This window comes from Anser anser (genome assembly GCF_964211835.1).
Source record: "Anser anser genome assembly, chromosome: 4".
Classification (NCBI taxonomy): Eukaryota; Metazoa; Chordata; class Aves; order Anseriformes; family Anatidae; genus Anser; species Anser anser.
The window spans coordinates 78,592,690-78,617,414 of NC_139724.1; the positions used below are offsets into that span (position 1 = coordinate 78,592,690).

At 74.2% G+C, this 24,725-nt stretch overlaps 6 protein-coding genes across 8 annotated transcripts; 3 read left to right on the forward strand and 3 right to left on the reverse strand.

Annotated features, from left to right (window-relative positions):
* The first annotated feature begins 53 nt into the window (after positions 1-53).
* Positions 54-2,819, forward strand: INO80B (INO80 complex subunit B). Of its 2 annotated transcripts, none has more exons than XM_083832867.1 (5): positions 54-253; positions 451-646; positions 822-940; positions 1,295-1,476; positions 1,728-2,819. In XM_083832867.1, exons 1-5 carry the CDS (start codon positions 208-210, stop codon positions 2,616-2,618), a joined length of 1,434 nt encoding a protein of 477 aa, XP_083688993.1. In that variant the 5' UTR covers positions 54-207; the 3' UTR covers positions 2,619-2,819. The 2 variants fall into 2 exon arrangements, with proteins under 2 accessions (XP_083688993.1, XP_083688994.1); XM_083832868.1 differs by having other exon boundaries at positions 90-253; positions 1,756-2,353.
* Positions 2,820-2,975: 156 nt separating this feature from the next.
* WBP1 (WW domain binding protein 1) lies at positions 2,976-4,858 on the forward strand. The gene is made up of 4 exons (XM_083832871.1): positions 2,976-3,203; positions 3,452-3,554; positions 3,641-3,802; positions 3,982-4,858. The coding sequence occupies exons 1-4, from the start codon at positions 3,135-3,137 to the stop codon at positions 4,638-4,640; spliced, it is 993 nt and encodes a 330-aa protein (XP_083688997.1). The 5' UTR covers positions 2,976-3,134; the 3' UTR covers positions 4,641-4,858.
* A 473-nt stretch (positions 4,859-5,331) lies between these two features.
* Positions 5,332-8,247, reverse strand: MOGS (mannosyl-oligosaccharide glucosidase). Its single transcript, XM_083832844.1, has 4 exons — positions 7,881-8,247; positions 7,536-7,756; positions 7,216-7,409; positions 5,332-7,147 (listed from the first exon to the last, which is right to left on the reverse strand). Exons 1-4 carry the CDS (start codon positions 8,230-8,232, stop codon positions 5,437-5,439), a joined length of 2,478 nt encoding a protein of 825 aa, XP_083688970.1. The 5' UTR covers positions 8,233-8,247; the 3' UTR covers positions 5,332-5,436.
* Positions 8,248-8,354: 107 nt separating this feature from the next.
* LOC310898238 (programmed cell death protein 4-like) lies at positions 8,355-11,809 on the reverse strand. Its single transcript, XM_083832870.1, has 11 exons — positions 11,567-11,809; positions 11,181-11,451; positions 10,632-10,729; positions 10,421-10,534; positions 9,920-10,141; positions 9,636-9,733; positions 9,459-9,573; positions 9,020-9,127; positions 8,841-8,951; positions 8,616-8,755; positions 8,355-8,541 (listed from the first exon to the last, which is right to left on the reverse strand). Exons 1-11 carry the CDS (start codon positions 11,792-11,794, stop codon positions 8,490-8,492), a joined length of 1,557 nt encoding a protein of 518 aa, XP_083688996.1. The 5' UTR covers positions 11,795-11,809; the 3' UTR covers positions 8,355-8,489.
* A 520-nt stretch (positions 11,810-12,329) lies between these two features.
* Positions 12,330-16,643, reverse strand: CCDC142 (coiled-coil domain containing 142). The gene is made up of 8 exons (XM_083832843.1): positions 14,338-16,643; positions 14,110-14,265; positions 13,853-14,010; positions 13,597-13,755; positions 13,308-13,422; positions 13,058-13,235; positions 12,775-12,986; positions 12,330-12,615 (listed from the first exon to the last, which is right to left on the reverse strand). The coding sequence occupies exons 1-8, from the start codon at positions 16,508-16,510 to the stop codon at positions 12,362-12,364; spliced, it is 3,405 nt and encodes a 1,134-aa protein (XP_083688969.1). The 5' UTR covers positions 16,511-16,643; the 3' UTR covers positions 12,330-12,361.
* A 215-nt stretch (positions 16,644-16,858) lies between these two features.
* On the forward strand, positions 16,859-23,141 carry TTC31 (tetratricopeptide repeat domain 31). Of its 2 annotated transcripts, none has more exons than XM_083832866.1 (17): positions 16,859-17,037; positions 17,196-17,263; positions 17,360-17,420; positions 17,789-18,000; positions 18,455-18,538; positions 18,767-18,835; positions 18,970-19,119; positions 19,264-19,395; positions 20,115-20,211; positions 20,560-20,650; positions 20,744-20,885; positions 20,995-21,096; positions 21,172-21,256; positions 21,404-21,551; positions 21,753-21,827; positions 22,097-22,199; positions 22,288-23,141. In XM_083832866.1, exons 1-17 carry the CDS (start codon positions 16,950-16,952, stop codon positions 22,369-22,371), a joined length of 1,791 nt encoding a protein of 596 aa, XP_083688992.1. In that variant the 5' UTR covers positions 16,859-16,949; the 3' UTR covers positions 22,372-23,141. The 2 variants fall into 2 exon arrangements, with proteins under 2 accessions (XP_083688992.1, XP_083688991.1); XM_083832865.1 differs by having other exon boundaries at positions 16,860-17,037; positions 21,169-21,256.
* The last annotated feature ends 1,584 nt before the right edge of the window (positions 23,142-24,725 follow it).

Consider the following 24,725-nt stretch of genomic DNA (forward strand, 5'->3'; position numbering starts at 1 on the left):
GCGCGGCAGCGGTTCCCACCCGGGCCGCGGGGCCCGGAGGCCTCTGCCCGCTTCAAAGATGGCGGCGGCGGCGCTACCCCGCCCTCCCGAGGCTGCGCGCGGTGCTCCGCGGCGGGCGGAAGCGGGTCCGTCCGGAATCGGTTCCCCCACGTCGCGGGCTCGGGCGTCGGCGCCAGCACCGACACCGGGCGCGGGCGGCTCGGCCGGATGAGCAAGGCGTGGCGGCGGGGCAGGGCGGAGGGCGGCGAGCACGGTGAGACCCCGGGCGGCCGGGGCGGGCCGGGGCCGGGCGCTCCCCGGCGGTCCCCTCGGGCCGGGCCCGGTGCCCCTGGGTCGGCCGGCGGCCTGGCCCCAGCCCCGGGAGCCCCGGCCCCGCGGGGTGTCCCCGCCTGCCCCTCCCGGGGTCCCGCGGCCGGGGCTCCGGGCAGGGCTGATGCCGGTGCCCCGCAGGCGAGGAGGACGATGCCGGCGGGCACGGCTCGCACAAGAAGAAGCACAAGAAGCACAAGAAAAAGCACAAGAAGAAGCACCACCACGAGCCCGCGGGGCCGCCCGCGCTCGAGGCGCCGGAGCCTGGAGCCGCCCTGCGGAAGCCACAGCTCAAGCTCAAGATCAAGCTCGGGGGGCAGATCCTGGGCACCAAGAGGTGAGAGCGCGTGGCCGCTGTGCCCTGGGACCCTGCCCAGCACAGGGGCCCGGCAGGCCCCCAGCCTCCTCCCGCGTCCCACTGCCCCAGCGCCCCCAGCCCCGCAGCACCGGTGCCCGCCCCCACCCCCCAGAGCCCTGTCCCGGCCTCAGGGGCTGCCGCGCTCTCTCCGCAGCGTGCCAACCTTCACGGTGGTCCCCGAGGCGCCGCGCTCCCCCTCCCCGCTGATGGTGGTGGATGAGGAGGACGAGCCCACGGAGGGGGTGCCCATCGAGCAGTACCGGGCCTGGCTGGGTGAGTGCTGGGGCGGGCTCGCTCGGCCAGCCCCAGGGCGCTGCCACTGATGTGGGCACAAGGCAGGGAGGTGTTGGGGCTGGAGGGTCTCTGAGGAAGGCTTGGGCTGGAGGGGAAAGTGGAGGGGCTGGAGCAAGAGGGGAGCCCTGGAGGGATGTTCTGGTTCCCTCCTCCAGGCTTTAAGCAGGCTGCGAGTGTCCAGTGCCTCACTGAGGGGGGCAGAGATGGTTCCTGCATCATGGGGGCAGTGCAAGTCACCCTGATGCAGTTTGGGGATGGCGTCACCCCAGGATGGAGCAGACACAGCAGCTGCGCTCCCGCAGTGACCGTTCTGTCCCTTGCTGCCTGGCCTAGATGAGGACAGCAACCTGGACCCCTCACCCCTGCCAGACCTGGACTCAGAGAGTTGCTTCCCTGCCCGTGAGGAGGAGGAGGAGGAAGAAGAGCGCTGGCTCGATGCCCTGGAGAAGGGTGAGCTGGACGACAACGGGGAGCTCAAGAAGGAAGTGGATGAGTCCCTGCTGACGGCAAGACAGGTGAGGGTGGCAGGATGGAGGCATGGGACTGGGCTGGGGTGGTGGTGGTGAAGCCTGCTCAGGGGCAGCACCCAGGCAGGGGCATCCTGCCTAGTTTGGGTTCTGCCTGAGAGGAGGCTGGCTGTGGCGAGATGAGGAGCGTGGGGACCCCAGAGCTGGCTGGGAATCAGGTCAAAGCCTCTGTGCCCTCAGAGGGACAGGGATGGGGGCCCAGGTCGGGGTGCCACCGCCTCCCGGGGCCTCTCCTGCAGCCTGATGGCGCCCCCGTGGCCCCCGCAGAAAGCCCTCCTGCACAAGCAGCAGAGCCAGCCGCTGCTGGAGCTGCCCATGGGCTACAAGACGAAGGAGATGACGGAGGAGATGCTGGTGAAGCGCGAGGAGCGGGCCCGCAAGCGGCGCCTGCAGGCGGCCAAGAAGGCGGAGGAGAACAAGAACCAGACCATCGAGCGCCTCACCAAGACCAACAAGGCCAAGGTGAAGACGCTGCGGGAGCGCAGGGCCAAGCAGGCGCCCTGCCCCGTCGTGCACTACTGCAACGCCGCCGACCGCATCACCGTCTCCTTCCCGGCCGGCATGGCGCTGCCGCTGCTGCCCGCGCCCGCCCCCACCCCGCCGCCGCCCACGCTCTGCGGGGTGAGCGGCTGCGCCAACCACAAGCGCTACTCCTGCTCCCGCACCGGGCTGCCGCTCTGCAGCCTGGCCTGCTACAAGAAGAACCTGCGGCTGCAGGAGGCTGCGGCCTAGCACCGGCGCCCATGGGATGGGACCGGAGGGGACCGGAGGCACGGGACAGGACAGGACGGGACTGGCGGCACCGCCGGGTGCCAGGGCTGGGACCGGGGGAATCCCAGGGGGGTCCCCGGTGCTTCCCGGTGGTCCCTGGGCCAGGGCCGGGGGGCGTTGGGGGAGGCTCCGGGGGGGTCCCCGCTGGGCCCCGGGCCCAGCCCCGCCCCCCCGGGCACGCCGCGGTTGGCTCCGCCCCTCCCGGGGCAACGGAGGCGGGGCCAGCGGGTGGGGGGGTGGGCGGGCAGCTGCCGGCGGGCCCTATTGGCTGGGAGCGCTGTCTGGCAAAGAACAACGCCGCTGGTTGGTCGGCCTCTCCGCCAATCTTTCGCCTGAGCAGTGCTTTCGCGTCTGTTTAGCTGCGGCTTCCTAAGCGCCCGCCTCTGGGACGGGACCGAGCTCGCCATTGGTGGTACCAGCTGCCCGTCAGGCGCGCCTACGGAGGGCGAGGCCCCCATTGGGCAGGAGCCACGTCCGTCGCGGCCGGGGAGGTGGTGCTCGGCCTCCGATTGGCCGCGGTCGCTGCCACTCCCCGCGGGGGCGGGGCTCGGTCCCTTTGTCTCTGTTGTTGGGCGTGAGGTGCGGGCAGACGGCACCCGATTGGCGGGGGCAGGGCGGCGGCGGAGGCGCCGATTGGCGGGTGGAGGCGAGGCGGCGCCGGATTGGCCGCGGCGGCGGCGGGGGGGCGGGACCTCGGGCCCGGGAGCGATGGCGGCGGCGGCGGCTGCGGCCCGGGCGGCGGCGGGGGCCCCGGCGGCCGCCATGGGGGCGGCGGCGGCGGCGGCGGGGCAGCGGCTGCTGCTGCGGGCGGCGGGGGCCGGGGCGGCCGAGCGGGAGGAGCCGGCGCGGGGCCGCGGCGGGCTGTAGGCGGCGCCATGGAGCGGCCCGGGAGCGGCGGCGCCGAGGGGGCCTGGGCCGCGCTGCTGGGCCGGCAGCACCAGCAGGTACCGGCGGGAGAGGCCGCGCGGCGGGGGGGCGCCGCGAGCCCGGACGGGGCGGGCCGGTGCCGTCCCGTCCCGTCCCGTCCCGTCCCGTCCCGTCCGGTCTCCTTCTGCCCGATCCCGACCCGCCCCGTGCCGCCCCGCCGCAGCCCCCCGGGGCCGGTCCCGGTGCCCTGCAGCGGGCGCCCAGCAGCGGCGGCGGGCGGCCCGGCTCCGCGCCCCGCGCGTGACGGTGTCGCTGCCCCCCGCAGGCCCGGGAGTACTGCCCGGGGGTGAACAACCAGCCCTACGTGTGCGAGACCGGGCACTGCTGCGGAGAGACCGGCTGCTGCACGTACTACTACGAGCTGTGGTGTGAGTGCGGCGGGGGGGCAGGGGCTGGGCGCGGGGCAGGCGGGGGCAGCGGCGCGTTGGGACGGTCACCCCGCTCTGCCCCGCAGGGTTCTGGCTGCTCTGGACCATCCTCATCCTCTTCAGCTGCTGCTGTGCCTACCGGCACCGCCGGGCCAAGCTGCGCCTGCAGCAGCAGCAGCGGCAGCGGGAGATCAACCTCATCGCCTACCACGGTGCCTGCAACTACCCCACCTCCATGATGGATCTCAGTGAGTGCCGCTGCCCCCGCACGTCCCCGGGGCCCCGCGCTCGGCTCCGCGCTCGGCCTGGTCCTGAGGAACCCCCCGGGGACAGAGGGGGCCGTGGCAGTTTGGGGTGGCTGCGCCCCGCAGAGATGGGCGCCGGTGGGGGGCTCTCGTTGGCCGTGCTCACCGCGTGCCCCCCGCAGGGATGCTGGCTTCCTTCAAGCTGCCTGCCTACGAGGAGGTGGCCCACCGGCCCAGCACGCCGCCGCCGCCCTACAGCGCCATCCTGGCCCAGCTGAGCGGGCCGCGCAGCCGCCTGGGCTCCAGCAGCCTCACGCTCTCGCCCAGCTCGGAGAACTACACCAGCTGCTCCTGCGAGTCGAGCTGCGTGACGTCCCCCAGCAGCACCTCGCTGTCGGTGCAGGTGACGGACGAGACGGAGCGCAGCCGGGCCAGCACGCCCAGCGAGGAGGGCGGCACCAGCAGCACCGGCACCGGCGCCAGCTGGGAGCTGCCCGAGGAGCTGCCCGCCCGCCCGGCCCCGCACAAGCACGCCCTCTTCTCCTCCAACGTGGACTTCTTCGAGGCTGACTGCCACCGGTGCTCGGACATCGAGGAAGGCGAGGAGGAGGAGGGTGGCGCGGCCCCGGAGGAGGGCGGCGAGCACTACCGGCACCGGCGCCTGACGGGCGACTCGGGCATCGAGGTGGGGCGCTGCCAGGAGGAGGAGGGCGGCGAGGAGGGTGAGGGCGAGGGCGTGCGCCTGCTGGGCAAGGCCGGCCCTGCGCCGCCCCCGGCCCGGTGCAGCATCCCGGCCGAGGGGGGGGGCGGGGAGCCGGGCGCTCCCGCCCTGCCCGTCTGAGGGGCCCGGCCTGACCCTGCCGTTGCCCCCGCCGCCACCATCACCTTGCCCCCGGGGCCGGCCCGGTGCCGCCCGCGCATCTCCCCGCCGCCACGGCTCGCGCCGCCGCTCCCCGCCTTGGAGCAGCCGGGCTGGGGGCACCTCGGTGCTGAAGCCGCCCCTGCTCAGAGGGCCCCGGGTGCGGCGGGGCCGCCTTCCCCCGCCTCCGCTCCCCGCTGCGGCCCCACGGGCTGTGCCGCCATCCCCGGGCTGTGGACTCTGGCCGCGGAGCCCCCGGGATGGCCCCGCCGCGGTGCCGCCGTGCCCCCCGCTGTCCCCCCTGAACTGCTTCCAGGGAGCTGGGCCCCGGCCGGGGGGGGCGGCTCCGTCCCGCCGCAGCCCGCAGGCCTGTGCGCGGGGTCCGAGTAGCGTTCCCTCATCATTAAAGAGATGTGGAGTTACGGCCCCGCCGCCTTCCTCTGTGGGGCCTGGGGGAGCGCAGGGTGCTGTGGAGCTGGGGCTGAGCTGTGACCCCCCCTCCCCCTCCCCAATCTTTCCCCGTGGGCGGGGGCGTTGCAGTGAGCGGGTGCTGCCCCCCCCCAGCAGCAGGGGAGGACCAGGACAGCTGGGGTCCGGCAGGTGCGGGGGCAGCAGCGGCCGTTCCTATGCCGCATGCCTGGCCCTCGCACCCATCCCTGACACAGGCACCGAGGCGCGTCACGGCCAAGGTTTATTGTCGGTGGAGGACTCGAGCCCCGGTCCCGGGGCGCCTCCACCTGCCCCTGAGAAAGCCGGCCCCCCCCCGGCGCACCCTGCCCTAGTAGTCCTCGGCCATCACCAGCACCACCAGCGCCGACCAGCCGGTGAAGGGGTGGGAGCCCTGCCCCGCGCCAGTGCTGTCGCTGTAGTGCTCCCAGAGGTAGCCGCTCTCGGCGTACTGCCGGTACAGGTTGGCGACGAGGTTGTGCCGCAGCTCGCGGTACAGCTCCGCCGCCTGCTCCCGGTGGGGCCCGGGGCGGCTGCCGTAGGCGTGCAGCGCCCGCAGCGCCAGGTAGTTGATGTTGACCCAGATGGGGCCCCGCCAGTACGGGGGGTCGTGCTCCGTGTTGCGCTGCATGTAGAGGGGGCTGTCGCGGGCGAGCGAGCGCAGGCCGAAGGGCGTCCAGAGCTGCCGCTCGCTGCGCATGGCGGCCAGCACGGGGGCCAGGCGTGGCGAGTCGGGGGGCAGCAGCTGCAGCAGCAGCGGGAAGAGGCTGACGTAGCCCAGCGCCCCCACGAAGCGGGGCCGAGGCGCCTCGCGCACCACGCGCACCAGCCGGGGGGCTGGGGGGGGCCGCCCGGGGGCCGCCCGCACCGCCTCGCGCCGCAGCCCCACCGCCCGGCTGTGGTTGCCGTAGTCGGCGAAGGCGCCCAGCTCCTCGGCCCAGTGCAGCCGCTCCAGCAGCTCGTTGTCGCTCAGCGCCCGCTGCATCTGCCGGTAGGGCTCCGCCGGCTCCCCCAGCCGCTCGGCCGCCTCCGCCAGCACCTGGGAGGCCAGCGCCATCCAGCAGCGCAGGTCGAGGTGCCGCTCGTCCGCCGAGGGGTGCGAGGCGCGGGGGTAATCGTCCAGCCCCGACGCCAACGTCTTGGGGTTGAGGAAGCGCTCGGGGTCGGCGTCACGGCCGCGCCAGCGGAAGGTGTAGGGCAGGGGCCCGGCCTGGGTGCTGTTGTACCACTCGTACCAGGCGCGCAGGCGGGGGAAGAGGCGGCGCAGGTAGGGCAGCGGGGCCGTCCCCAGCAGCCGCTGCAGCGCCAGGAAGAGCGTGGGGGGGTTGGCGGTCTCGCTGTGCTGCACGACGAACTCGGGGGGCACCTTGGCGCGCGCCTCCTCGCCCAGGATCTGCTCCCGCGGGATCCAGCCCTCCGCGTTCATCAGGTCGAACCAGTGCGCGATCACCTCGCGGCTCAGCTCGGGGTCCCAGCGCGCCAGCAGCAGCTGGTGGAAGCCCTCGTCCCAGAGGAAGCCGCGGGGGAAGAAGGAGCGGGAGGGCACGGCGGTGAAGAGGGAGCTCTCGGGGTAAGGCACGGGGTGCTCGTGCAGCGGGGACTGCACCAGGGAGTGCCCGTGGAAGTAGCCCATCCCGCCCAGCATGTTGCTGAGGGCGGCCTGGGCGAAGCGGCGCTGGGCGGGCGGGAAACCCTTGCGCTCCAGGGCGAAGGTCTCCTCGAAGCGCCGCTCGAAGGCGGCCTCGTGCCGCGCCAGCTCTGCTGTCAGCGCCGGCCCCACCAGCGGGCCGCGCCGGTCCCGCACGCTGCCCGACTCGAAGGTCACCTCCACGCGGGCCGGCAGCCGCAGCGTCACCTGGTGCAGCAGCAGGTGGCTGCGCGGGGCCTCCGCCGCTCCCGGCAGCCCGTGGAAGGTGTCCACGGCCAGGAAGCGCTGCCGGGGCCCGCCCGGCGGGGAGAAGACGAAGCGGTCGCTCAGGCTGCTCCGCACCACGTCGGTGAGGCGGTGCAGCCCCGGGCTCCACGCGTCCAGGTAGTGGTAGCTGCAAGCACAGAGACGTCAGCGCCCGGCGGCGCCCTGGGGACGGGGGGCGTGGGCACCGCGAGGCACCTGCTGTACTTGGGGTCCTCCCCGCTCTCCGTGGTGGGCCTGAGGAAGGTGATCTTGAAGTCGCCCAGCTCCTCGGACGTCCCGGTCACGGCGGCCAGCCGCGTCCCGTCCTCCACGTGTGGCCGCAGCGTCCCCTGCCCGTCCGTGGCCACGTAGAAGAAGAGGGAGACGAGGGAGGCCGGGCTGCCCGCGCCCTGCGGGAGGGGGGACGCGTCCGGATCGGGGGGTGCCGGGGCCGCCCGCGTTCCCCTCCCGGGGACGCCGACGACTAGGGGGGGGTCGCCAGCTGACGGCTGGGGGTCGCGTGCGGCAGCACCCACCTCGGGCCGGGCGGTGACGCGCCAGCTCCAGTCCCCGCCGTGCTCCCCGCCGGGCCGCTTGACGAACTCGGTGCGCAGCAGCAGCCCGCGGTCGCGCACGTCCTGCACCCCGAAGTTGTCGCCGTCGTGCCGCAGCCAGCCGTAGCTCGCCAGCCCGTCGCCCTGCTCGCACGTGTGCCGCAGGCCGCCCCCCGCCTCCCGCTGCTGCAGCCACATCAGCCCTGGGGGCGCGGGGCGGGGGGCGCTCAGCCGGCTGCCGGTCCCCGGTCCCCGGCCCCCCGCCACCGCCCCCCGCCCGCCGGCCCCGAGCCCGGCCCGAGCCCCCCCCCCGGCCCCGCCGCGTACCGGTGACGACGGCGCGGGGGCTGCGGGTCTTCATGCCGAAGTAGACGTGGGGCCGGTAGGAGCCCCAGAAGCGGCGGGGCGCGGCGCGGGGCCCGGCGGCGCCGGGGGGCAGCGCGGGGGGCGCGGGGTGCGGGCTGACGGCGCGGGCGGCCGCTCGCCACCGGCCCCACTGCGCCAGCGCCGCCGCCGCCGCCGCCAGCCCCAGCCCCAGCGCCAGCGCCGCCGCCAGCCCCAGCGCCGCCCGCCCGCCCCGCGCCCCCCGCGCCGCGCCCCGCTCCCGCTCCCGCTCCCGGGGCCGGCCCCGCGCCTCCCGCGGCCCCTCCGCGCCCCGCCGCCGCCGCTCCGCCGCCATCGCCGCGTGTCACCGGGCCGGGGGGGGGGGGAGCGCCCCCTGGCGGCGCCTCCGGGGGCCGCCGCTGGGGGGGGACCGCGGCGTCCCCGGTACCGGCGGGGCCCGAGCCGCAGACGCAGACGCGCTCGTCCCTGGAAGCCGCTTTATTGTGCCCGCGCCCGGCCCGCCCGCACCGGCGGCCCCGGCCCCGGCTCCGGGTCCGGTCCCGGGGCAGCAGCGGCGGGGCCCTCGGAGCCCGGGGGGGCCGTGCCCGGCGCTCACTGCTTGACCTGGCCCCCGTCGCCCTCGCTGACGAAGCGCTTTCGGCCCCTGTGGAGGAGGAGGAGGAGGAGGAGGAGGGGGTGAGGGGATGAAGGCCCCCTCGCCCCCCCGCCCCCCCGTACCTGGCGGGGCAGGCGTCCCGCAGCGCCCTGGTGATGATGCCGCGCTGGAAGCAGAGCTCCACCAGCCGCTCCAGGAGGCCGTGGGCCAGGGGCACGTCCAGGCTGATGTCCCCCAGCTCCGCGTACACCCGCTGGAAGCCCTGGGGTCGCGGGGACACTGCAGGCGTCAGCCCTGGGACCCCCGCCCCGCACCCCCACCCCCCCGACGGTTGCCTCCGCGCTCACCCGGTTCATCTGGTCCAGCGTCACCAGACCCGTCTCCCACAGCACCTTCAGCAGCGTCACCATCATCGTCACTGGCGCGTCCCCGGAGCCCTCCAGCACCATCACCACCGCCTGCGGGCAGCGGGCGTCAGCACGGCCGCGGGGCCCCCCCGGCACCCCCAGCCCCCCCAGCCCCTCACCTCGTACACCAGCTCGTGGTGGAAGTGCGGCACCTCCAGCGCCCGCAGGCAGCGCTCAGCCTCCGACACCTCCCCGGAGAGCAGGTACTCCCGCAGCAGCAGGTTCATCTGGGGACAGAGGCGGCTGCGGTGGGGACAGTGGGGACACAGCACCGGGACTTTGTGTGGGGAGGGCTGGGAATGGGGTCCTGATGGGGGGGTGGCACTGAGACAGCTGGGGGTGCTGCTGGTATGGCAGAACAGACCGGGGACACGAGCAGTGGGTGCCACGTGGGCACGCACGTGCAGAGGGGTGCGGCGGGGGACACACAGGGCACGTCTGGAGGCACGGGCAGGGCCCATGGGAGGGGACGAAGCGTGGGGACATCCGCATGGACGGGGAATGGGCGGGACCGGGGGACGCGGCGCGGGATGCACGCGGGGCCGGCCACGCGCTGACCTCCTTGACCAGGTGCTTGACGGGGCGCTGGCCGCCCCCCACGCCCCAGACGTTGTCGAGCCGGTTGACGTCGCGCTTGATGCGCAGCAGGACGGCGGCGCGGTCGAGGGCGGCCCTGCGGAGGACGGGGTGAGGGCCGGGCGCGGGGCGGGCAGCGGGGGCCGGGGCGGCGCTTACCTGGCGTGCTCGCAGTCCACGCGCCCCTTGTAGCGCTCCAGGAAGTCCAGGGGCAGCGCGTGGTCGGCCACCGCCCGGGCGATGAACTGCCCCAGCATCTGGGGGCACGGTGTCAGCGCGTGGCCCGCCGCCGACCCAAGCACTGCCAGCACGGCCACGTTCCCCTGGCACCCCCTGGCACGTCCACCCCCCCGGCACAGCCACCTCCCCGCACGGCAGCCCCCGGCATGGCCACAACCCCAGAGCGCGCCCCGGCACGGCCGCGTCCCCGCGCCCGCTGACACCTGGGGGGCCTCGGGGGTGTCGAGGATGAGGTCGGGCAGGTCCTGCAGCATCTTGTCGAAGGCCCAGGCGATGTCCTCGGGGCTCACCACGCGGCCCACCAGGTCGGACAGCAGGCGGGACGTCAGCTCGCGGTGGCTGGCCTTGCCCTCCAGCGCCAGTGCCACCGCCAGCGAGGGCACCGCGTGCTTCTGGCTGCCCAGGTTCAGCCCCCGCAGCAGCGCCTGTGCCCAGCACGTTAACGCCAGCCCCGCGCACACCCCCCAGGCCCTGCCCCTCCCCGGACCCTGCCCCACCACCAGCCTGGCCCCTGCATCTCCCCTCCCCATCACCAAGGCACCCCGTCCCCTCCCCGAGGGACCCTGCCCCTTCCAAAGGGCTACCACCAGCAAGGGACCCCCCTCCTCGCCCCAAGGGACCCTTCCCCTCCCCGGGACCCTGCCCCGCACCAGCTGGCCCCGTCCCCCTCACCGAGGGTCCCCTCTCCCCCTGCCCCGACGCACCATGACCTCGCTGGTGTCCCCGTGCTCAAAGTACTCCAGCACCATGGGCTGCACGTTCTTCTCCAGCTCGTCCTCCTCCAGCTCGGGCACCACGGTGGCATACACTGTGTCCCCCTGCGGGGACAGACGGACGTGGCTATCCGTGGGGCTCCAGCCGCCCACAGTGGGGGCTGCCCCAGGCAGGGGCTCAGGGAGGGGGCCGGGGCTGTACCTGAGCCACCTCGTCGTAGTTGGGGTCGCGGGCGTCGGGCTCCTGGTAGCCGTACACCACGCCGGGGGCACCCCACACACCCTTGCCCCCGGCACCGCCTGCACCAGGCATAGAGGGGGCTCAGCCACGGGGGGCACTGAAACCACCCGGGGGGGGCTACCAGCAGGGCCAGCCTGGGGGGATGGGAGGGAGCCCTGCCCCATGGGGGATGCGAGGAGGGGGGGGGAAGGGGGCAAGCTCGTGGGGAGGTGTCGGGGCTGTGCGGGTCAGGGAGGATGCAGGGGAGGGTCCCAGCCTCATGGGGGGGTGACAGGGCTGTATGGGGGTCCCAGCCTCGGGGGGAATGGAAAGAGGGGGGGTTCTAGCCTCATGGGGGGGGCGGGTGAAAGGGCTGTGCAGGGTCCCCAGCCCCAGAGGGAAATGGAGGGGGGGTCCCAGCCCCATGGGGGGGGGGGGTGACAGGGCTGTGCGGGGTCCCCAGCCCCAGGGGGAAATGGAGGGGGGTTCCCAGCCCCCCGGGGCTCGCGGGGACCCCAGCCCGCCCCTCACCTTTCTTGGGCAGCCCGCGGCCCTTGCCCATGCGGGACTTGCGGTCGTGGGCCCTGCCCTTGGGGCTGCCGGGCTCGGGGCCGGGCTCGGCGCCCTCGGACAGCGACTCTCGGGCCGAGTCCCGGGACGAGGCGCGCCGCAGCCGCCGCTTGGCCTTGGCCTTGAGCCGCGCCTCGTGCAGCAGCTTCTCGCGGGGGGCCCAGGCCAGCGGCCCCCCGGCCCCCGGCAGCTCCTCGGCCCCGTCCTCCTCGGCGCCCGCCGGGCACGGGCCCTGCGCACCACCGGCACCGTCACCGCGCGCCCCGCCGGGACCCGGCCCCTCCCGCCCCGCTCCCGCTCCCGGTCCCGGTCCCGCTCCCGCTCCCGGTCCCGGTCCCGGTACTTGCCGTGGCGAAGGGGGCGCGGTCGGCGGCGCCCAGCTCGGCCGCGCTGGCGGCGGACATCGCGGCGGCGGCGGGGCCGGGCCGAGCCGGGCCCGAGGCGGCACCGGGACGGGGACGGGGACCGGGACGGGGACGGGGACCAGGACCGGGACGGGGAAGGGGTGCGCGGCTCGGCCCGACCCCGCCCCGCCCCGCCGCGCGGAGGAAGTGACCGGGCGGCAGCGGCGGCATGATGGGAGCCGTAGTCCCGCCGGCACCGGGCGCGGGGAGCACCGGGGGGCCGGGAGACCCCGGCACCGGGCGCGGCGGCACCGCGGGGGGGGGGGGGGGAGGGGAAGAAACGAGACGCGGGGGCACGGCGGGGGCACGGCAGGGGCACGGGGGTCGGCAGCGGCGCGGTGCGGACCCCGACCCCCCCGCGGGGAACCTCCCCCCCCCCCCCCCCCCGCACCGGCCCCGGGTGGGCAGCACGGCGCCGGGCAGCACCGGGCGAGCACGGCCTGAGCCGCACGGGGCTTGGCGGGGCCGGCGGAGCCCCTCGGGCACAGCGGGGACGGGGACGTCCCCGGGGGTGTCCCCGGGCGGGCACCCACGCGGGGTGGCAGGGAGCGGCACCGGGACGACGGCCACGGGCCCCCGGGCCGGGCGCACGGCGCTGCTCGAGGCCGCGAGCGCCGGCAGTCGGCAGCCGGGGCTGGGGCTGCCCCCCCCGGGTGCTCCCACGGGACCCCCCCACGGGGAAGGGGACGGAGGCCCAGAGCCCGGCTCAGCTCAGCTCGCTGGGCGCTTTATTGCTGCTCAGCCCTCGGGGCTCTTGGCCATGCAGGGCAGGCCGGGCACACGCCAGCGCCGGGCCCCGCGCAGCCGCAGCGCCAGCCACTGCTGCTGGCTGCCCGCCAGGTAGGACTCGGGGGGGGCGCGCAGCCGGCAGGGAGGCTCCGCGCTGGGGGAGTCCGGGGGGGGCCCCGCCGCAGCCCCCGGCGCCTCCAGGGTCTCCAGGCTGTGCAGGCTGCTCGCGCCCAGCTCCTGCGTGCGGGCGCCGTCGTTGGAGCCTGGATGGGGAGAGGAGACGGGGTCATAGCAGGGATGGGGGCCTGCCCCGTGCCCCCCGTCCCGAGCTCCCCGGCACTGGGGAGGGATGAGGAGCCCGAGCCAGGCGCCGCGGGAGCTGCGGGCTGGGGGCTCCCATCCCTGTCCCCGTCCCAACTCACAGCACTGGCGCAGGGAGGGCCAGGGGTGGGAGGACAGGTAGGCCTTGCCGCTGGGCTGCTGCAGCAGGCAGAGGATGGCGCTGTCCATCTGCTGGAAGACGCGCAGGGAGAGCAGCGACTGCCGGGTCTCGGGCGCCAGCCCGTAGTGCTCCGACTGCACCAGGTCCCGCACCAGCGCGAAGTCCTGCTGCAGCTGCAGGGCGCCCTGCAGGCTGCGCACAGCGCCTCAGCCTGGGCGCCCCCGGCCCCTGCCCCTGCCCAGCCGCGGCCCCGCCACCCTCACCTAAACTTGATCTTCCGAGCCAGGATGTGATCCATCCAGGCCTCCACGAAGGCCGTCGTGACCCGGGCCAGGGCAGGCACCTGGCAGTCGCGGGGCAGCAGCTGGGCACCCTGCAGGACCTGGCCCAGCACCGTCTGGGCCGCTGCCGCCGCGTACTCGCTGGGGGAGCTGGGCAGCTCTGCGGGGACGGGGACCCGGTCAGCCCCGCGGCCCTGCCAGGGCTGGGGGGGCCGGGGCGCCTGCTACCCACCGGCTCGGAGGCTGACCCTCCAGTGCTTGCCCAGTGGCATGGTCTGGTCAAAGATCTCGGCCGACATCCGCTTGCAGTCGGTGGAGAACATCTTCAGCACTTCCCCCGCAAATTGCTGGGGAGCGGAGCGAGGGGAGCTGGGGCTGCGCAGCCCAGCACCCGGCCGTGCCAAACCACTCCCTCCCCGCTGCGGGACCTCTCCCAACAGTGCAGGGCTCGGTGCGTGGCAGCCGCTGGCACCTGGGGCTGCGGCAGTGGCACACAAGCCGCTGGCAGTGCTCGGCCCTACCTGGATGCTGGCAGCCATGAAGCGGATCTGCTGGCACAGCCACATCTCCTGGTGGGACCGGAGCCGCTGGTGGGGCGCGAGGTGCTGGGGGCTGTCCCCGGGCTCCGGGAAGGCCGCGCTCACCAGCAGCACCAGCGCGTCTGTCTCGGCCTTCAGCAGCTGTAGGCGGCAGAGGGAAGAAGAGTGACCCAAATCCTGCCCCCAGCCCCGCAGTGGGGCTGAGCCCCCTCTGCCCCCACCCTGGCCCTGCACTCACCTGCAGGTCTCCCTGGGTGACGAGCAGGAACTGGTGGAGGGACCAGGACGCCAGGTACTGGAAGGCCTTGCCCATCAGCCAGGAGCAGGAGGCCTGCACCGTGGCCAGGCACCGGCCCAGCAGCTGCAGGCGCAGGCAGGGCGAGCCGGGGGGGCTGCCTGGGGGCAGACAGAGCGGTGGGGACGTGGTGGTGGCTGCGGTGACGCCGCACCTAGCAGGAGCTCAGCAGAGCAGGGCCATGACAAGGTGCCACTCACCCTCCAGCGCGGGCGGCAGGTGCTGCAGGGCGAAGGACAGGCCTGGGTAGAGCTGCTGCAGGAGCCGGGCGGTGCTGCTCTGCGCCGCTCCCCCTGATGGCTCCGGCACCGCTGAGCACCGGTCACACAGCCCCGAGCCCAGTGCCCGGGTGAAGTCTGCGAGGGGGACATGGGGTGAGCGGTGCTGGGCACCGGGCAGGGCCCCCCTGGCCACCCCACACCCCCTACCTCGCTCCCAGGTGCGCAGGACGCCCTGGCACAGCAGGCGCAGGCAGAGCCGCTCCAGCTCCTCCTGGCACTCCGGGGGGATGCAGGCTGCAGGGGGACAGCGCTGAGGGACGCCCTGCAGGACCCTTGGCCCCCGGTGCAGGGCTGGGGGTCTCCCGGAGGCGACCACTCCGCAGGGACCCTGGGCGAGTGCCTGGCGCAGCTCCTGTGTGTTGCTGGGGGCCCGTCCTGCCCTGCAGTCCGGCAGCTCCAGCCGCAGGCCCAGCGCGGCGCTGGTGGCGTCCCAGAAGAGCGGGAGGTACCGGGCGTACAGGGCCTCGGCCGCTGCCGCGTGGGACGCGTCCAGCCAGCGCACCGACTTCCAGCCCGGGGAGCCCGGCCGCGGGGCCGTGCATGGGGGCACGGGGCTCCCCGCCGGCTCGCTGAGCACGTGGCGCCAGAGGCTGTCAGCAGAGGCCACCAGCACCTCCAGGATGGGGCCAACGAGCTCCTTGTCCTCCACACACAGCGCCCGCAGCTCCTCGGGGAGGTTCTGCAGCACTCCCCGGCCCGAAGGTCCCACATCCCCCGCTGCGATGGGGCAGCCAGCTGGAGGCCAAAGCTCGGTGCCCTCTGCCCCGTGCCGCAGGAGCTGCCCGAGCCGCTTGGCCGCCAGCCGGCCGCGCTCAGCCGCCAGCACCGCCAGCACCCTCTGCAGGGGGAAGGCGCGGGGCAGCCCCCCCGCCCAGCCTCGGACGGAGCCCAGCTCGGGGTCCAGGTCGCCCAGCACGCGGTTGTAGATCTCCAGCCCTTGGAAGAGGTCGGCGAGCAGCGCCGGGGGGGGACCCGGGGGCCCGGCCCTCGCCAGGCCCCGCAGCGCCTCCTCGGCCCGCGCCTCCAGCAGCCGCGCCGCCTGCAGCGCCAGCAGCCCCAGCGCCCGCCGCATGTGCGCCACCGCCTCGTGCCGGGGCAGCAGCAGCGGGCGCAGCCAGGCCTCGCCGCGCATCCGCCGCTGCAGCGCGCTCCAGTGCCCGGCGTGCGCCCGCAGCTCCTCGCAGAGCCCCCGCAGCGGCCGGGCCGCCCCCGGCGCCCCGGGGAACAGCCGGCGGAGGAAGGCGGAGGCGGCGTGCAGGCGGCGGCAGTACTCGCGGGCCAGGCGCAGGAGGTGGCGGTGCCGCAGCAGCGCCTGCAGCGTGGCGCCGCGCTCGGCCACGCGCGGGTGCAGCGGGTGGAAGGAGAAGGCGTCGGCGGGCTGGTGCCGCACGTGGCCGCGGAAGGTCTCGGTGCGCGGGTCCTCCCAGGCGCGGAAGGCGCGGCGCAGCCCCGCCAGGCTCCGCTCCAGCCCCGCCAGCGCCTCGGGGCGCTCCTCCGCGTCCCCGCCCGGGGCGGCCGGGCCGGGCGGGGGGGGCAGCAGGCGCCGCAGGCCGGGGCCGACGCAGCTCCGCAGCATGGCCTCCGCCTTCCGCAGCGAGCGGGCCAGGCCGCCCCGGGGGCCGCCGCCTGCGGGGTCGGGACCGGCACCGGCACCGGGACCGAGCCGGGCGCGGGGCGGGGAGAACGGGGGGCGGCGGCGCTCACCTGGCTCCGCGGGCGGCCGGGGCGGGGCGGCGAGCGGCGGCAGCAGGGGCGGCAGCAGGGGCGGCAGCGCGGGCAGGGCCGGCGGGGCGGGCACCGGGCCGGGCACCGGGAGCGGGGGCGGGCGGGCGGCGGGCGGCGGCTGCGGGCAGGGGGCGGGCAGCAGGGGGCGGGGCCGCCCGCCCGCGCCGCCAATCGGTGCCCGCCGAGCCGGAACGCCACGCCCCCTCCCGGGGCGGGGCCACGTGACGCCCTGCGGGCGGGCGCAGTTGCCGAGGAGACGCCGAAAGCGGGGCCGGGCCCGGTGCCGCCGCCAGGCCGCGACCTCTGCGCCGGGCCGGGGCCGTGCTGCCGGCGGCGCCCTGCTGCGCCCCGGCCCGGCCCGGCCCGGCCCTCCCCGGGTGCGCCGGCCCCAGAGCTCCCCACCAGCCCGCTCGCCCGTTACCCAACTAAGGCCCCCACGGCGCCGCCGGGGAGCGGGGGCCGCCGGCAGGGACCGGGGCCGGGCCCCGAGGGCAGAGCTGCGCGCCCCGTCCCCGCCGCGCCGTCCCCGCGGGGCTCGGGGCCTCACCTGCCCGCAGGGCGTCCCGCAGCTCCTCCCGGGCCGTCCGTCCTGCATGCTGGGCCGGGCACGGGCACGGCTCCGGGCACGGGCGACCGCCGCCGGCAGGGCCGCAGGGAAATGAGCTTAGCGCTCGTGAGCCCCGCTAATCCGGCGCAGGGCGGCGGGCAGGGACGGCCGCCCGCCCGCTCCCGCCCCCGCCTGCTGGCAGCGCCGCGGGGTGCGGGGGGGCACGGCCGTGCCCCGGGACGGGCGGCGGGAGGGGCTGCGGCGCCCATGGCTGCGACCCCCGGGGGCAGCCCGAGGGGCCGCGGGGCCCCCCGAATCGCCCCGCTGGGGGCGGGACGGGCCGCTCGGGCCTCGCGGGCCGCCGTCCTGCCCGCACCCGAGATGGCGGCCGGCGGCCTCACGCCCCGCCCGCGCCCCGCTTCCGGCCCGCGCCGAGCGGGAGCTTCCGCGGTCCGGCGGCGGGCACCGGGAGCGACGGGGCCGGGCCATGCGGGGCCCAGCCGGGACGGGACCCGGGGCCGCCCCCGTCGCCGGTCCCTGGGGCTGCGTGCTCGGCGCCGGCGGCTGGAGCGGCGGTACGGGGCTGGGGGGGGGGTGCGGCGGGGGGCGCGGGGCGGGGTCCCGGGAGCGGGGAGCGGGGAGCGCTGGGGCCGCCCCGCGCCGCCCCGCCCCGCGCCGCCGGGTTTCGGTTTCGATTCCGCCGGCGGCTGAGCGCTGCCCCCGGCCCCCGCAGCGCCCTCGTGCCCCCGGCACTTGCTGCCCGGAGCCCCCGAGGCCGAGCGGAGGATGCGGCAGGTGCAGGTAGGCGGCGGGCCGGGGGGGGGCTGGGAGCCCCGGGGCAGCGCCCCCGGTGTGTGCGGGGCGGCCGCGGCACCTCCCGGCCCGCTCCGCCCGCAGGCCGCCTGCCCCCCGCTGCACCGCACGGCGCCGGGACGAGCCGCCGCGGAGCCGCTGCCAGGTGAGGGCTTGGGGGGCTCGGCCCCTGGGGACCCCAAGGGCGGGGGGGGGGGGGCTGGGAGCGGCCCGGCGGTGCCCGGCGTTCCCCGGCACCGGGGCGAAGCGCTGGAGGAGCGGGCAGCGGCTGCCGCCCCCCGCCAGGCGGGGGGGAGGACCCGGCCCGGCCGTGCTGGGGCTGGGCGCTCCCCCGCAGCGCCGCTCCCGTTATCGGAGCGTGGCCTTCAGCGGCCGGCGGCTCCCCCGCCTGCGGGGCCGTTTGCTGCTGCTTCGGTGCCGGGGGGGAGAGGGAGGCGGGGTGGGGGCGGCCGTGCCTGGGGCTGCGGGGGGCACGGCCGTGGGGAGGTGTGGGCAGCGCCTCGCCCTGCACAGGCTGCCCCAGCCAGCCGGAGTCCAGCGAGGAGGAGGAGGATGACGACTGGATCGACTACGCCCGGAGCTACAGCAGCCCCGGCTTCAGTTTCCACGGGACCAACAACCCCATCCCGTGCCGGGAGCCGCTGCCTGTGCACCCAGCCCCTGGCTTCCTAAACCTGGGCGTGCACGGCCTGAACGCGTCCTGGAGGCACCAGGTCACAGCGGAGGTGAATGTCCTCGGCCACACGCGCTGCTCCTGCTCCCCGAGGTGCCCCTGCTGCCAGCTTGACCCGTCCCTGCCATACTGTGCCCGCTGGTCCCTCCGCCTCCTGGCTGCAGCAAGGCTCAGCTCTCGCAAGCTGCTCCTGGGATCCCCACGTTGGCTCCAGCTCTGCAGGGCTGCCCCGATGGCCCCTTTGGGCTCCGGCCTGTTGTGGCTGGGCCACGTCGTAGTTCCTGTGTGAGCAGCAGCCGCTGCAGCTTCCTGCCCGTGATCCCCTCCCGAATCCGTGGCTCCCCCACGAATCCCTGCAGCTCCGTGGTGTCCCCGTCAGCCCTGCAGCAGCTCCCACCACGCTCAGGGGCAGCCGAGGCCCTGCTGCCTGCACACCCCAGCCCTTTCCTGGCTGGGGTGCGGTGTCGGGGGCTCATACTTGGTCACTGACACCTCTCTCCCCCCAGGAAGCAGAGAAGAACGCAAAGGAGCTGGTGGCAGAGGAGGAGCGAATGAAGAAGAAAGCGGAGAAAAAGAAATTGAAGAAGAAGGTGGGTGTGTGCCGCTGTGGGGCTCTCTCACGGCCTGCCTGGAGCGTGGTCCCTGCTGTCTGAGCCCCGCTGATAGCCCCGGTGCGAGGCATGTCTCCCGGGGGCTGGCGCTTGCTTACGCTCCTTGCCCGCAGCAGCACGCTGGGCAGAGAGCTGCGCCACGGGTCAGGCCTGGGTTTGTGCCGCTTTGGGCTGCTGCCAACGCGTGGTTTTATCTCTGCCTTTCAGAAGCAGAAGGACAGGAAGAAGCAGGAAAAGTTAAAACAAGAGCTAAAAAGCAAGCAGGAGGCTGAGTCGGTGAGCGGCCGTGCACCTTTCTCTCCCCCTAGGGCTCCCACAAACCTCGGAACGTGCAGAGCTGGGGCTGCGAGAGCTGCCGGGGGCAGAGCCCTGCCTGCAGCTGCCTTCCCGCTCCCATTCTCTCCTTGCAGAGTACTTCGTCTCTGAACAGCGCTGCTCCCGCCGATGCTGATGGTGCTGAGGAGGAGAAGGGCTGCTCAGCCTCCAGCCCCTCTCAGAACCTCGGGGATGGTGCGGAGGAGGGAGCAGGGGACCAGGATGGTAGCGTGGAGGAGGCAGAGGTGAGGCGCTGCGGCCGTGGGCTGCGCTGCCTGCCTGCCAGCCGGGGTCAGCCCCGCGCGGCGCCTGCTGTGCTCCCTGACCGCTGCCTGCCGTGCAGACAGGGCACGCGGCTCTGCACGGCTCTGACCCATCTCATCTTCTAGGACGAACTGGACTTGAGCTGCACCTTTGTCTTCAAAGCACGGCAGAAAGCAGGTGTGAAGCTGCAAGTGCCTGGGAAGGAGAAACCGACCAAACCTGGTGCTGTAGAGCCTGACAAGGGGCTGCAGGAGACAGTGAGTTGGATCTCGCCCCCCAGAGGGGCCTTCCCTGCAGGCAGGAGCGCGCTGCCAGGGGGCTGGGGCGTCTCTGCAGGACCCCTGCCCACGAGGGGCCTCGGGCAGGGCGGTCCCTTGGGCAGTTCCTGGGAAGGGATTGGGAACCAGGGCGGCCGTGGGCAGCGGTGCTGCTGCCGCCGGTCCCAAGGCTGGGCACCAGCGGTCCTGGTGCCAGAGCTCCTTCAGGCTGGGGCCTCCTGAGCACGCTGATGGCAGCTGCGGGAACCTGGTAAAGGATGCATGGGAGCCGTAAGTACCCTCGGCACTGACTCGCCCTGGCCTCTCTTCACAGCCTGTGGCTGGCCCAGCTCCTGACTTACAGCTGAAACCGTGTGTGGGCAGAGGGAGCCCCCAGTCACCAAGGGGCTGGCGCAGCACGTGGGTCCCAGGGCCGTGCTCTGTCTGCCTGGGTGGTGACAGGGGCAGTGTCCACCCCGGTGCTCTAGGCCGGGAGCCATGGCAGCTCCTCCCCAGCCTCCCCCAGCTCTTTGGAGCTGGCTGCGCTGCACTGGTGGGGGTGTGGGTGCCCCCATCCTCTGCCCAGCCCTATGAGCTGGGGCACAGCGGGGAGCGGTGCCTGCACACCGGGGACAGGCAGCTCTCCTGGGCCGTCTGCCTCGGCCCCCAGGCTGGGGCAGGAGTCCTCACCCCCGCTGCCCTGCTTGGCTGCCCCACAGGCACCTGAGCCCCCGCTGCCGTGCTTGGCTGCCCCGCAGGCCACTGAGCCTGTGCCCCTGGACACAAGCGTGGTGGAGCAGAGCCTGATTCTTGCAGGTCAGTGCCTCGGGCCTCCCCGGACAGCGAGAGCAAGAGGGTGGGCACATGGCAGCTCTGCCCTGCTTTGTCCAGGCTCTGTGGGCAGCTTTGCCCCAGGAGGGTTGCTCTGGGCGTGCACCCTCGTGCTTCTCACTGTCTGTGGGTCTGTGTGGCACCGGGCTGTCTCCGAGGCACCTTTCCCACCTGACGGGGTGAAGGCGAAGCTGCTGCCACCTCCTCTCTGTGGCCCTGCTCGTCCCCAGCAGACACACGTGTCCCTGCCGCGTGCTGGGACACCGCTCTGCTCCCCCACCTGGGCTGCCCGCCTCGCTCGAGGGTTGGCAGCGGGCGATGCTCTCCCTGCAGGCCACGGCAACGAGGCCGCCCAGGAGGGCCACTACGTGGAGGCAGTGCAGGCCTTCACCGAGGCCGTGAAGCTGAACCCCAGGGAGCACCGGTGAGCACGGGGCTGGGCGCTGCGGGGTCACCGAGCTCCGCGTCCCAGCTGGTGTGCACAGAGCATGCAGCCACGACCCTGCTCTGCCCCCAGGCTCTTCGGGAACCGCTCGTACTGCTACGAGAAGCTCCAGCAATACGAGGAGGCGCTCAGGGATGCGCAGATGTCCCTCAGCCTCCAGCCCAACTGGCCCAAAGGCTTCTTCCGCAAGGGCAAAGCCCTGCGGGGGCTGAAGGTACCAGGGCGGGCAGGGGGCTGCAGGTGCTTGGCAGAGCCCTGCATGGGGGCAGAGGCAGCATGTCCCTGGGGACAGGAGCTCAGCCCCTCTCCCCACGTGGCCCCAGCGCTACGCCGAGGCCGTTAGGACCTTCGAGGAGCTGCTGCGGCTGGATGGTGCCCACGCTGACGCGGCCGCCCAGCTGCAGGCCTGCCGGGTGCTGCTGCAGGTGAGCTCTGGCCCTGCCGTGCTGCTGGCCCCAGCGCCACCCCACGGGCCCTGACCCCTCTCCCCTCCGCAGCAGAGCAGCGCCCACACGGCTGGCGGCCCTGGGGGCGTCCCCGTGCTGTCCCTGCTGGAAGATGGGGATCCACCGCTGCCCCTGCCCGGTAAGGGGCTCAGCACCAGCAGCAGTTCTGCCTCAGGGATGGTGCTGGGGGGCCCTGGGTGCGGTGGAGCTGGACGGGAGCGGGGGATGCAGGGGCTGGGCTGGCCCCCAGCCCTCAGTGTGCTGAGCCCTGGGTGCCTCTCACCAGAGGAGTGGGTGAACGGGAGCTGCTGTGACACCGACATGAGTGGCTTTGTGACCGTGGTGAACTCGAGGAGCCACTCGAAAAGCCAGGCCCGGGCCACAGCCGCAGCGAGCAGCAAGCAGCAGCAGCTGCCTCCGCATCATCCTGGCAGGTAGGGCCCAGGGGCTGGGGAGGGAGACGGGGCTGGCGGGGACTGCAGCCCAGGGCCCCAGGGGAGGTGCCTGGTGCTTACTCGGGGCAGCGGGAGGGCCGGGTGAAGCCTATTGCTGCCACCGAGCTGGGGGTGCTGGGGAGCCCTCCAGGCGTGGGCAGGAGGGAGGCAGCTGCCGGTGATGGTGGTGCGGTTTGGCAGGGACTGCTATCCCCTGTGGGTTGGGAACGTCACCTCCAGGATCACCGAGAAGGTGCTGCGGGACTGCTTCAGCCGGTGAGTGTTTCTCCCTGTGCCCGCCCTGCTCCGTGTCGCCATCCCGGTGCCAGGACCCTGCATCCACGGTGCCCTGCCAGCCCCCTGCCTGCCCTGTGGGGCTGACTCACTTGGGCCCCTGCTCCCCGTGCTCCGTGGTGGGAGTGTCCCCTGCTCTGCGATGGCACATCCCGGCCCCATCCCTGCTGTGTTTTACCTTCCCTGCGGAGCGTGGGGAGTGTTGGTGCGGGGTGGCCGTGGGGCAGGCTTGCTGAGACTCCACCACGCAGGTTTGGGCAGATCCAGTCCATCCGGATGCTCCCAGGCAAACGCTGTGCCTTCATCAACTTCAAGCAGAAGGCATCAGCAGAAGCAGCCTACGAGGACATGCTGGTGAGCACTGGGCCGGGGGGACCCACGGCCCCTCCTGGGCTCTGCGTCCAACGGGGCCATGGCAGCACCGATATCTCTCCCTCCCCAGGACGCTGACCTGGAGGGAAGCAGGCTGGTGCTGCAGCTCAAGCACCCCTCCCACGCCACGCCGAGCCCCTGGCAGCGCCCATAGGCCTGCTGCGAGGGGGGTGCCCTCCCCGGGGGGCTCCTGTAGCCAGCAAACCTCACCAGCTCACGGGGAGCAGAGCCAGGCCCCCTGTGGTGGGACGCTGCCCCCTTGCACCGCTGGGACCCTGTCCAGGGGCTGGCCCCAACAGACTGCTGCTCCTGCGCCACCCAGCTCCGTAGCGCCCGGCCTCGCGCCCCGGGGAGCCAGCAGGAGCACGGACCCCTCCTGGCAGGGCTGTGGCCGCGGGGGCTGTGACCTCTTGGGATGTTTTCCCCAGGCCCTGGAGCCAAGGAGTGAGCACAGCTGGGTTTAGGCCCTCCCTGCTCTGGTTTCCTCCCCAGCCTGGCGCTTTGTGCCCCGCGTCCTGCAGCAGCAGCTCCTGGCTGTGCGCTGGGCTCTCGGAGCTGGTCCCCAGCCCTGGGAGGAGCCGGGGGCACCCTGCAGGGTGCCTTCCCCGGGCCTCAGTGGGCTGGGGGGGCCCTGCCCGCACCCTCTCTCCCTCTGCAGCAGCAGCCCTGGCCCCGTGCTGCTGTGTGCTGGGCTTGGTCCCAGCCCAGGGCCCTACCTCCTGCCACCTGGTGTGGCTGTGCCTTGGGGGCCTCCCCCCTGGGGGCTCTGGGGACCAGGGACCGTGCTGCCCCGGGGGCTGCCCATGGAGCTCCTTGTGCCCGGGGGCCCTGCACGCAGCGGGGCTGGGCCCTGCCCACAGCGGCAGACGCTGCCTTCAGGGATTTGTACCTGCTTTGGGTTTCTTAATAAAACCAAGAGCCAGACGTGCTCCTGTGCTGCTCCTTCCCCTGTCCCTGGCACCCCATCAGCCCCCCCATTCACATCAGTGCAAAGCTGCTCCCCCCCACCCGGGCTGTGCTTCTGCGTCCCCCCCGGGGCACTGCCACCGTCACACCTCATCCCCCCACCTCCTGCTGCCCCTGCTTTCCTCCAGCTCCTGCCCCGTCGCCTGCCACGGGCTCCCTGTGCTGCGGTGCAGCCCCCCCGCACAGCCCCCCTGTGTGACTCTGGGGAAACCCAACACGGGGGCGGGGGGAGCCGCGTTCCCAGGCAGGGCACGGTGGATGTGTTTTGTCTCTCAGTCCCTCCAGGCCCTGGCAGCGATTGATGGCCTGGGACTTGCGCGCGGCCTTTGAAGCGTTTGGGGCTGCTGCTGAGCTCCATTAAAGCTCACTTTGCAGCAGCACCCGCGGCACACAGGGAGGCTGGTTTCCCAGCGAACATCTGTGGGTTTTTAGCGGGATTATCTCTAATGGAGCTGCCCTTTGAGGCATCTGAGGGTTTCATGTGATTTACAGAGGCAAGCCGTGCTCGGTGGCTTTTGCATGGGAGAGAAGCGAGTGTCGGGCAGGCTCCCAGCCGGGCGCTGCCGCAGCTCCATCCCACCAGGCCCTCACCATGGGGCTGCTGGCTCACCACACTGGGGCCGTGCGGGGCCCGTCGCTGCTCACCGGGCTGCGGTGAGCGGCTCTGGTGCACGTGCTCCAGGCGGCTCTGTGTCCTCAGGGGCCCGGCACCCGCAGGGCTGCTGCTTTGGTCGCTCGCCTGCCCTGAGTCTTGCTGCCCTGCCACTGGTGCTGCCCTCTGGCTGTGCTGCAGGGGGGGGCGTGGGCACTCCCTGCCCTGGTCCCGTGTGGCTGTTGCCCTGGGGCTGTTTTCCCTCCCTGGAGGAGTGGGGACACGGTGTTGGCCGGGGAGGACAGGACAAGGGACAGCAGGGACAGAGGGGGTGGGCAATTGCCCAGGGCAGTGCGGGGGTCCTGCAGGAGAGGTGGTGGTGCTGGCGGGGGGACAGCGGTGTCACACAGCAGGGACAGGGCAGCTCCGTGCCCAGGCTGCTCCGCACAGTGCGGAATCACCAATTCATGGAATCCACCTCGGTTGGAAATGAGCTTCAACCAAGTCCAACCGCCAACCTGGCTTACCACGTCCCATCACTAAATCCCGTCCCTTCGCGCCTCGGCCACGTGTCTCGAATACACCAGCGATGGGGAGGGCACCACCTCCCTGGTCAGCCCAGCTGCACTGGGCCCCCAACCCTGGGAACCTCCTGGTGTGGGGAAGAGCCTGGGGGTCCCAGGGGCATGGGGATGGGGGAGGCATCGAGGCATGCCAGGCTCTGAGCACCTGGGGTGAGGCGGGGGGTAGCGCCCAGGCAGCCCCCAGTGCCTCCCACTGGGGCCTCCCGGTGCCCCAGTTTCCCGTCAGCGGGGGTCCTGGCGAGGGGCAGGGCCCGGGGGGGTCCCGCTGCCCCCGGTACGGGGCCACGCTGTGTTTGCTGTGGGCCCCCAGCCCCGCTGTTAGGAGAGCAGTGCCTGTAATGTCATCTGCAGGTGACGGGAGTCGCA

What these genes read in the sequence shown, in the direction of transcription:
- INO80B (XM_083832867.1), top strand. Translation starts at nt 208, where the DNA reads ATGAGCAAGGCGTGGCGGCGGGGCAGGGCGGAGGGCGGCGAGCACG. An exon ending in GGCGGAGGGCGGCGAGCACG is followed by an intron (nt 254 to 450) that starts GTGAGACCCCGG and finishes GGTGCCCCGCAG; the next exon opens with GCGAGGAGGACGATGCCGGC. An exon ending in CAGATCCTGGGCACCAAGAG is followed by an intron (nt 647 to 821) that starts GTGAGAGCGCGT and finishes CTCTCTCCGCAG; the next exon opens with CGTGCCAACCTTCACGGTGG.
- MOGS (XM_083832844.1), bottom strand. Translation starts at nt 8,232, where the DNA reads ATGGCGGCGGAGCGGCGGCGGCGGGGCGCGGAGGGGCCGCGGGAGGCG. An exon ending in CCCCCGCGCCGTCGTCACCG is followed by an intron (nt 7,757 to 7,880) that starts GTACGCGGCGGG and finishes CCGCGCCCCCAG; the next exon opens with GGCTGATGTGGCTGCAGCAG. An exon ending in GAGGACCCCAAGTACAGCAG is followed by an intron (nt 7,148 to 7,215) that starts GTGCCTCGCGGT and finishes CTGTGCTTGCAG; the next exon opens with CTACCACTACCTGGACGCGT.
- WBP1 (XM_083832871.1), top strand. Translation starts at nt 3,135, where the DNA reads ATGGAGCGGCCCGGGAGCGGCGGCGCCGAGGGGGCCTGGGCCGCGCTG. An exon ending in TGGGCCGGCAGCACCAGCAG is followed by an intron (nt 3,204 to 3,451) that starts GTACCGGCGGGA and finishes TGCCCCCCGCAG; the next exon opens with GCCCGGGAGTACTGCCCGGG. An exon ending in CACCTCCATGATGGATCTCA is followed by an intron (nt 3,803 to 3,981) that starts GTGAGTGCCGCT and finishes TGCCCCCCGCAG; the next exon opens with GGATGCTGGCTTCCTTCAAG.
- TTC31 (XM_083832865.1), top strand. Translation starts at nt 16,950, where the DNA reads ATGCGGGGCCCAGCCGGGACGGGACCCGGGGCCGCCCCCGTCGCCGGT. An exon ending in ACAAGGGGCTGCAGGAGACA is followed by an intron (nt 19,396 to 20,114) that starts GTGAGTTGGATC and finishes GCTGCCCCACAG; the next exon opens with GCACCTGAGCCCCCGCTGCC. An exon ending in CAGCCTACGAGGACATGCTG is followed by an intron (nt 22,200 to 22,287) that starts GTGAGCACTGGG and finishes CTCCCTCCCCAG; the next exon opens with GACGCTGACCTGGAGGGAAG.
- CCDC142 (XM_083832843.1), bottom strand. Translation starts at nt 16,510, where the DNA reads ATGCAGGACGGACGGCCCGGGAGGAGCTGCGGGACGCCCTGCGGGCAG. An exon ending in CCTGCGCACCTGGGAGCGAG is followed by an intron (nt 14,266 to 14,337) that starts GTAGGGGGTGTG and finishes TCCCCCTCGCAG; the next exon opens with ACTTCACCCGGGCACTGGGC. An exon ending in CCTGCCGCCCGCGCTGGAGG is followed by an intron (nt 14,011 to 14,109) that starts GTGAGTGGCACC and finishes GTCTGCCCCCAG; the next exon opens with GCAGCCCCCCCGGCTCGCCC.
- LOC310898238 (XM_083832870.1), bottom strand. Translation starts at nt 11,794, where the DNA reads ATGCCGCCGCTGCCGCCCGGTCACTTCCTCCGCGCGGCGGGGCGGGGC. An exon ending in GTGGACTGCGAGCACGCCAG is followed by an intron (nt 9,574 to 9,635) that starts GTAAGCGCCGCC and finishes CGTCCTCCGCAG; the next exon opens with GGCCGCCCTCGACCGCGCCG. An exon ending in ACCACGAGCTGGTGTACGAG is followed by an intron (nt 8,952 to 9,019) that starts GTGAGGGGCTGG and finishes CGCTGCCCGCAG; the next exon opens with GCGGTGGTGATGGTGCTGGA.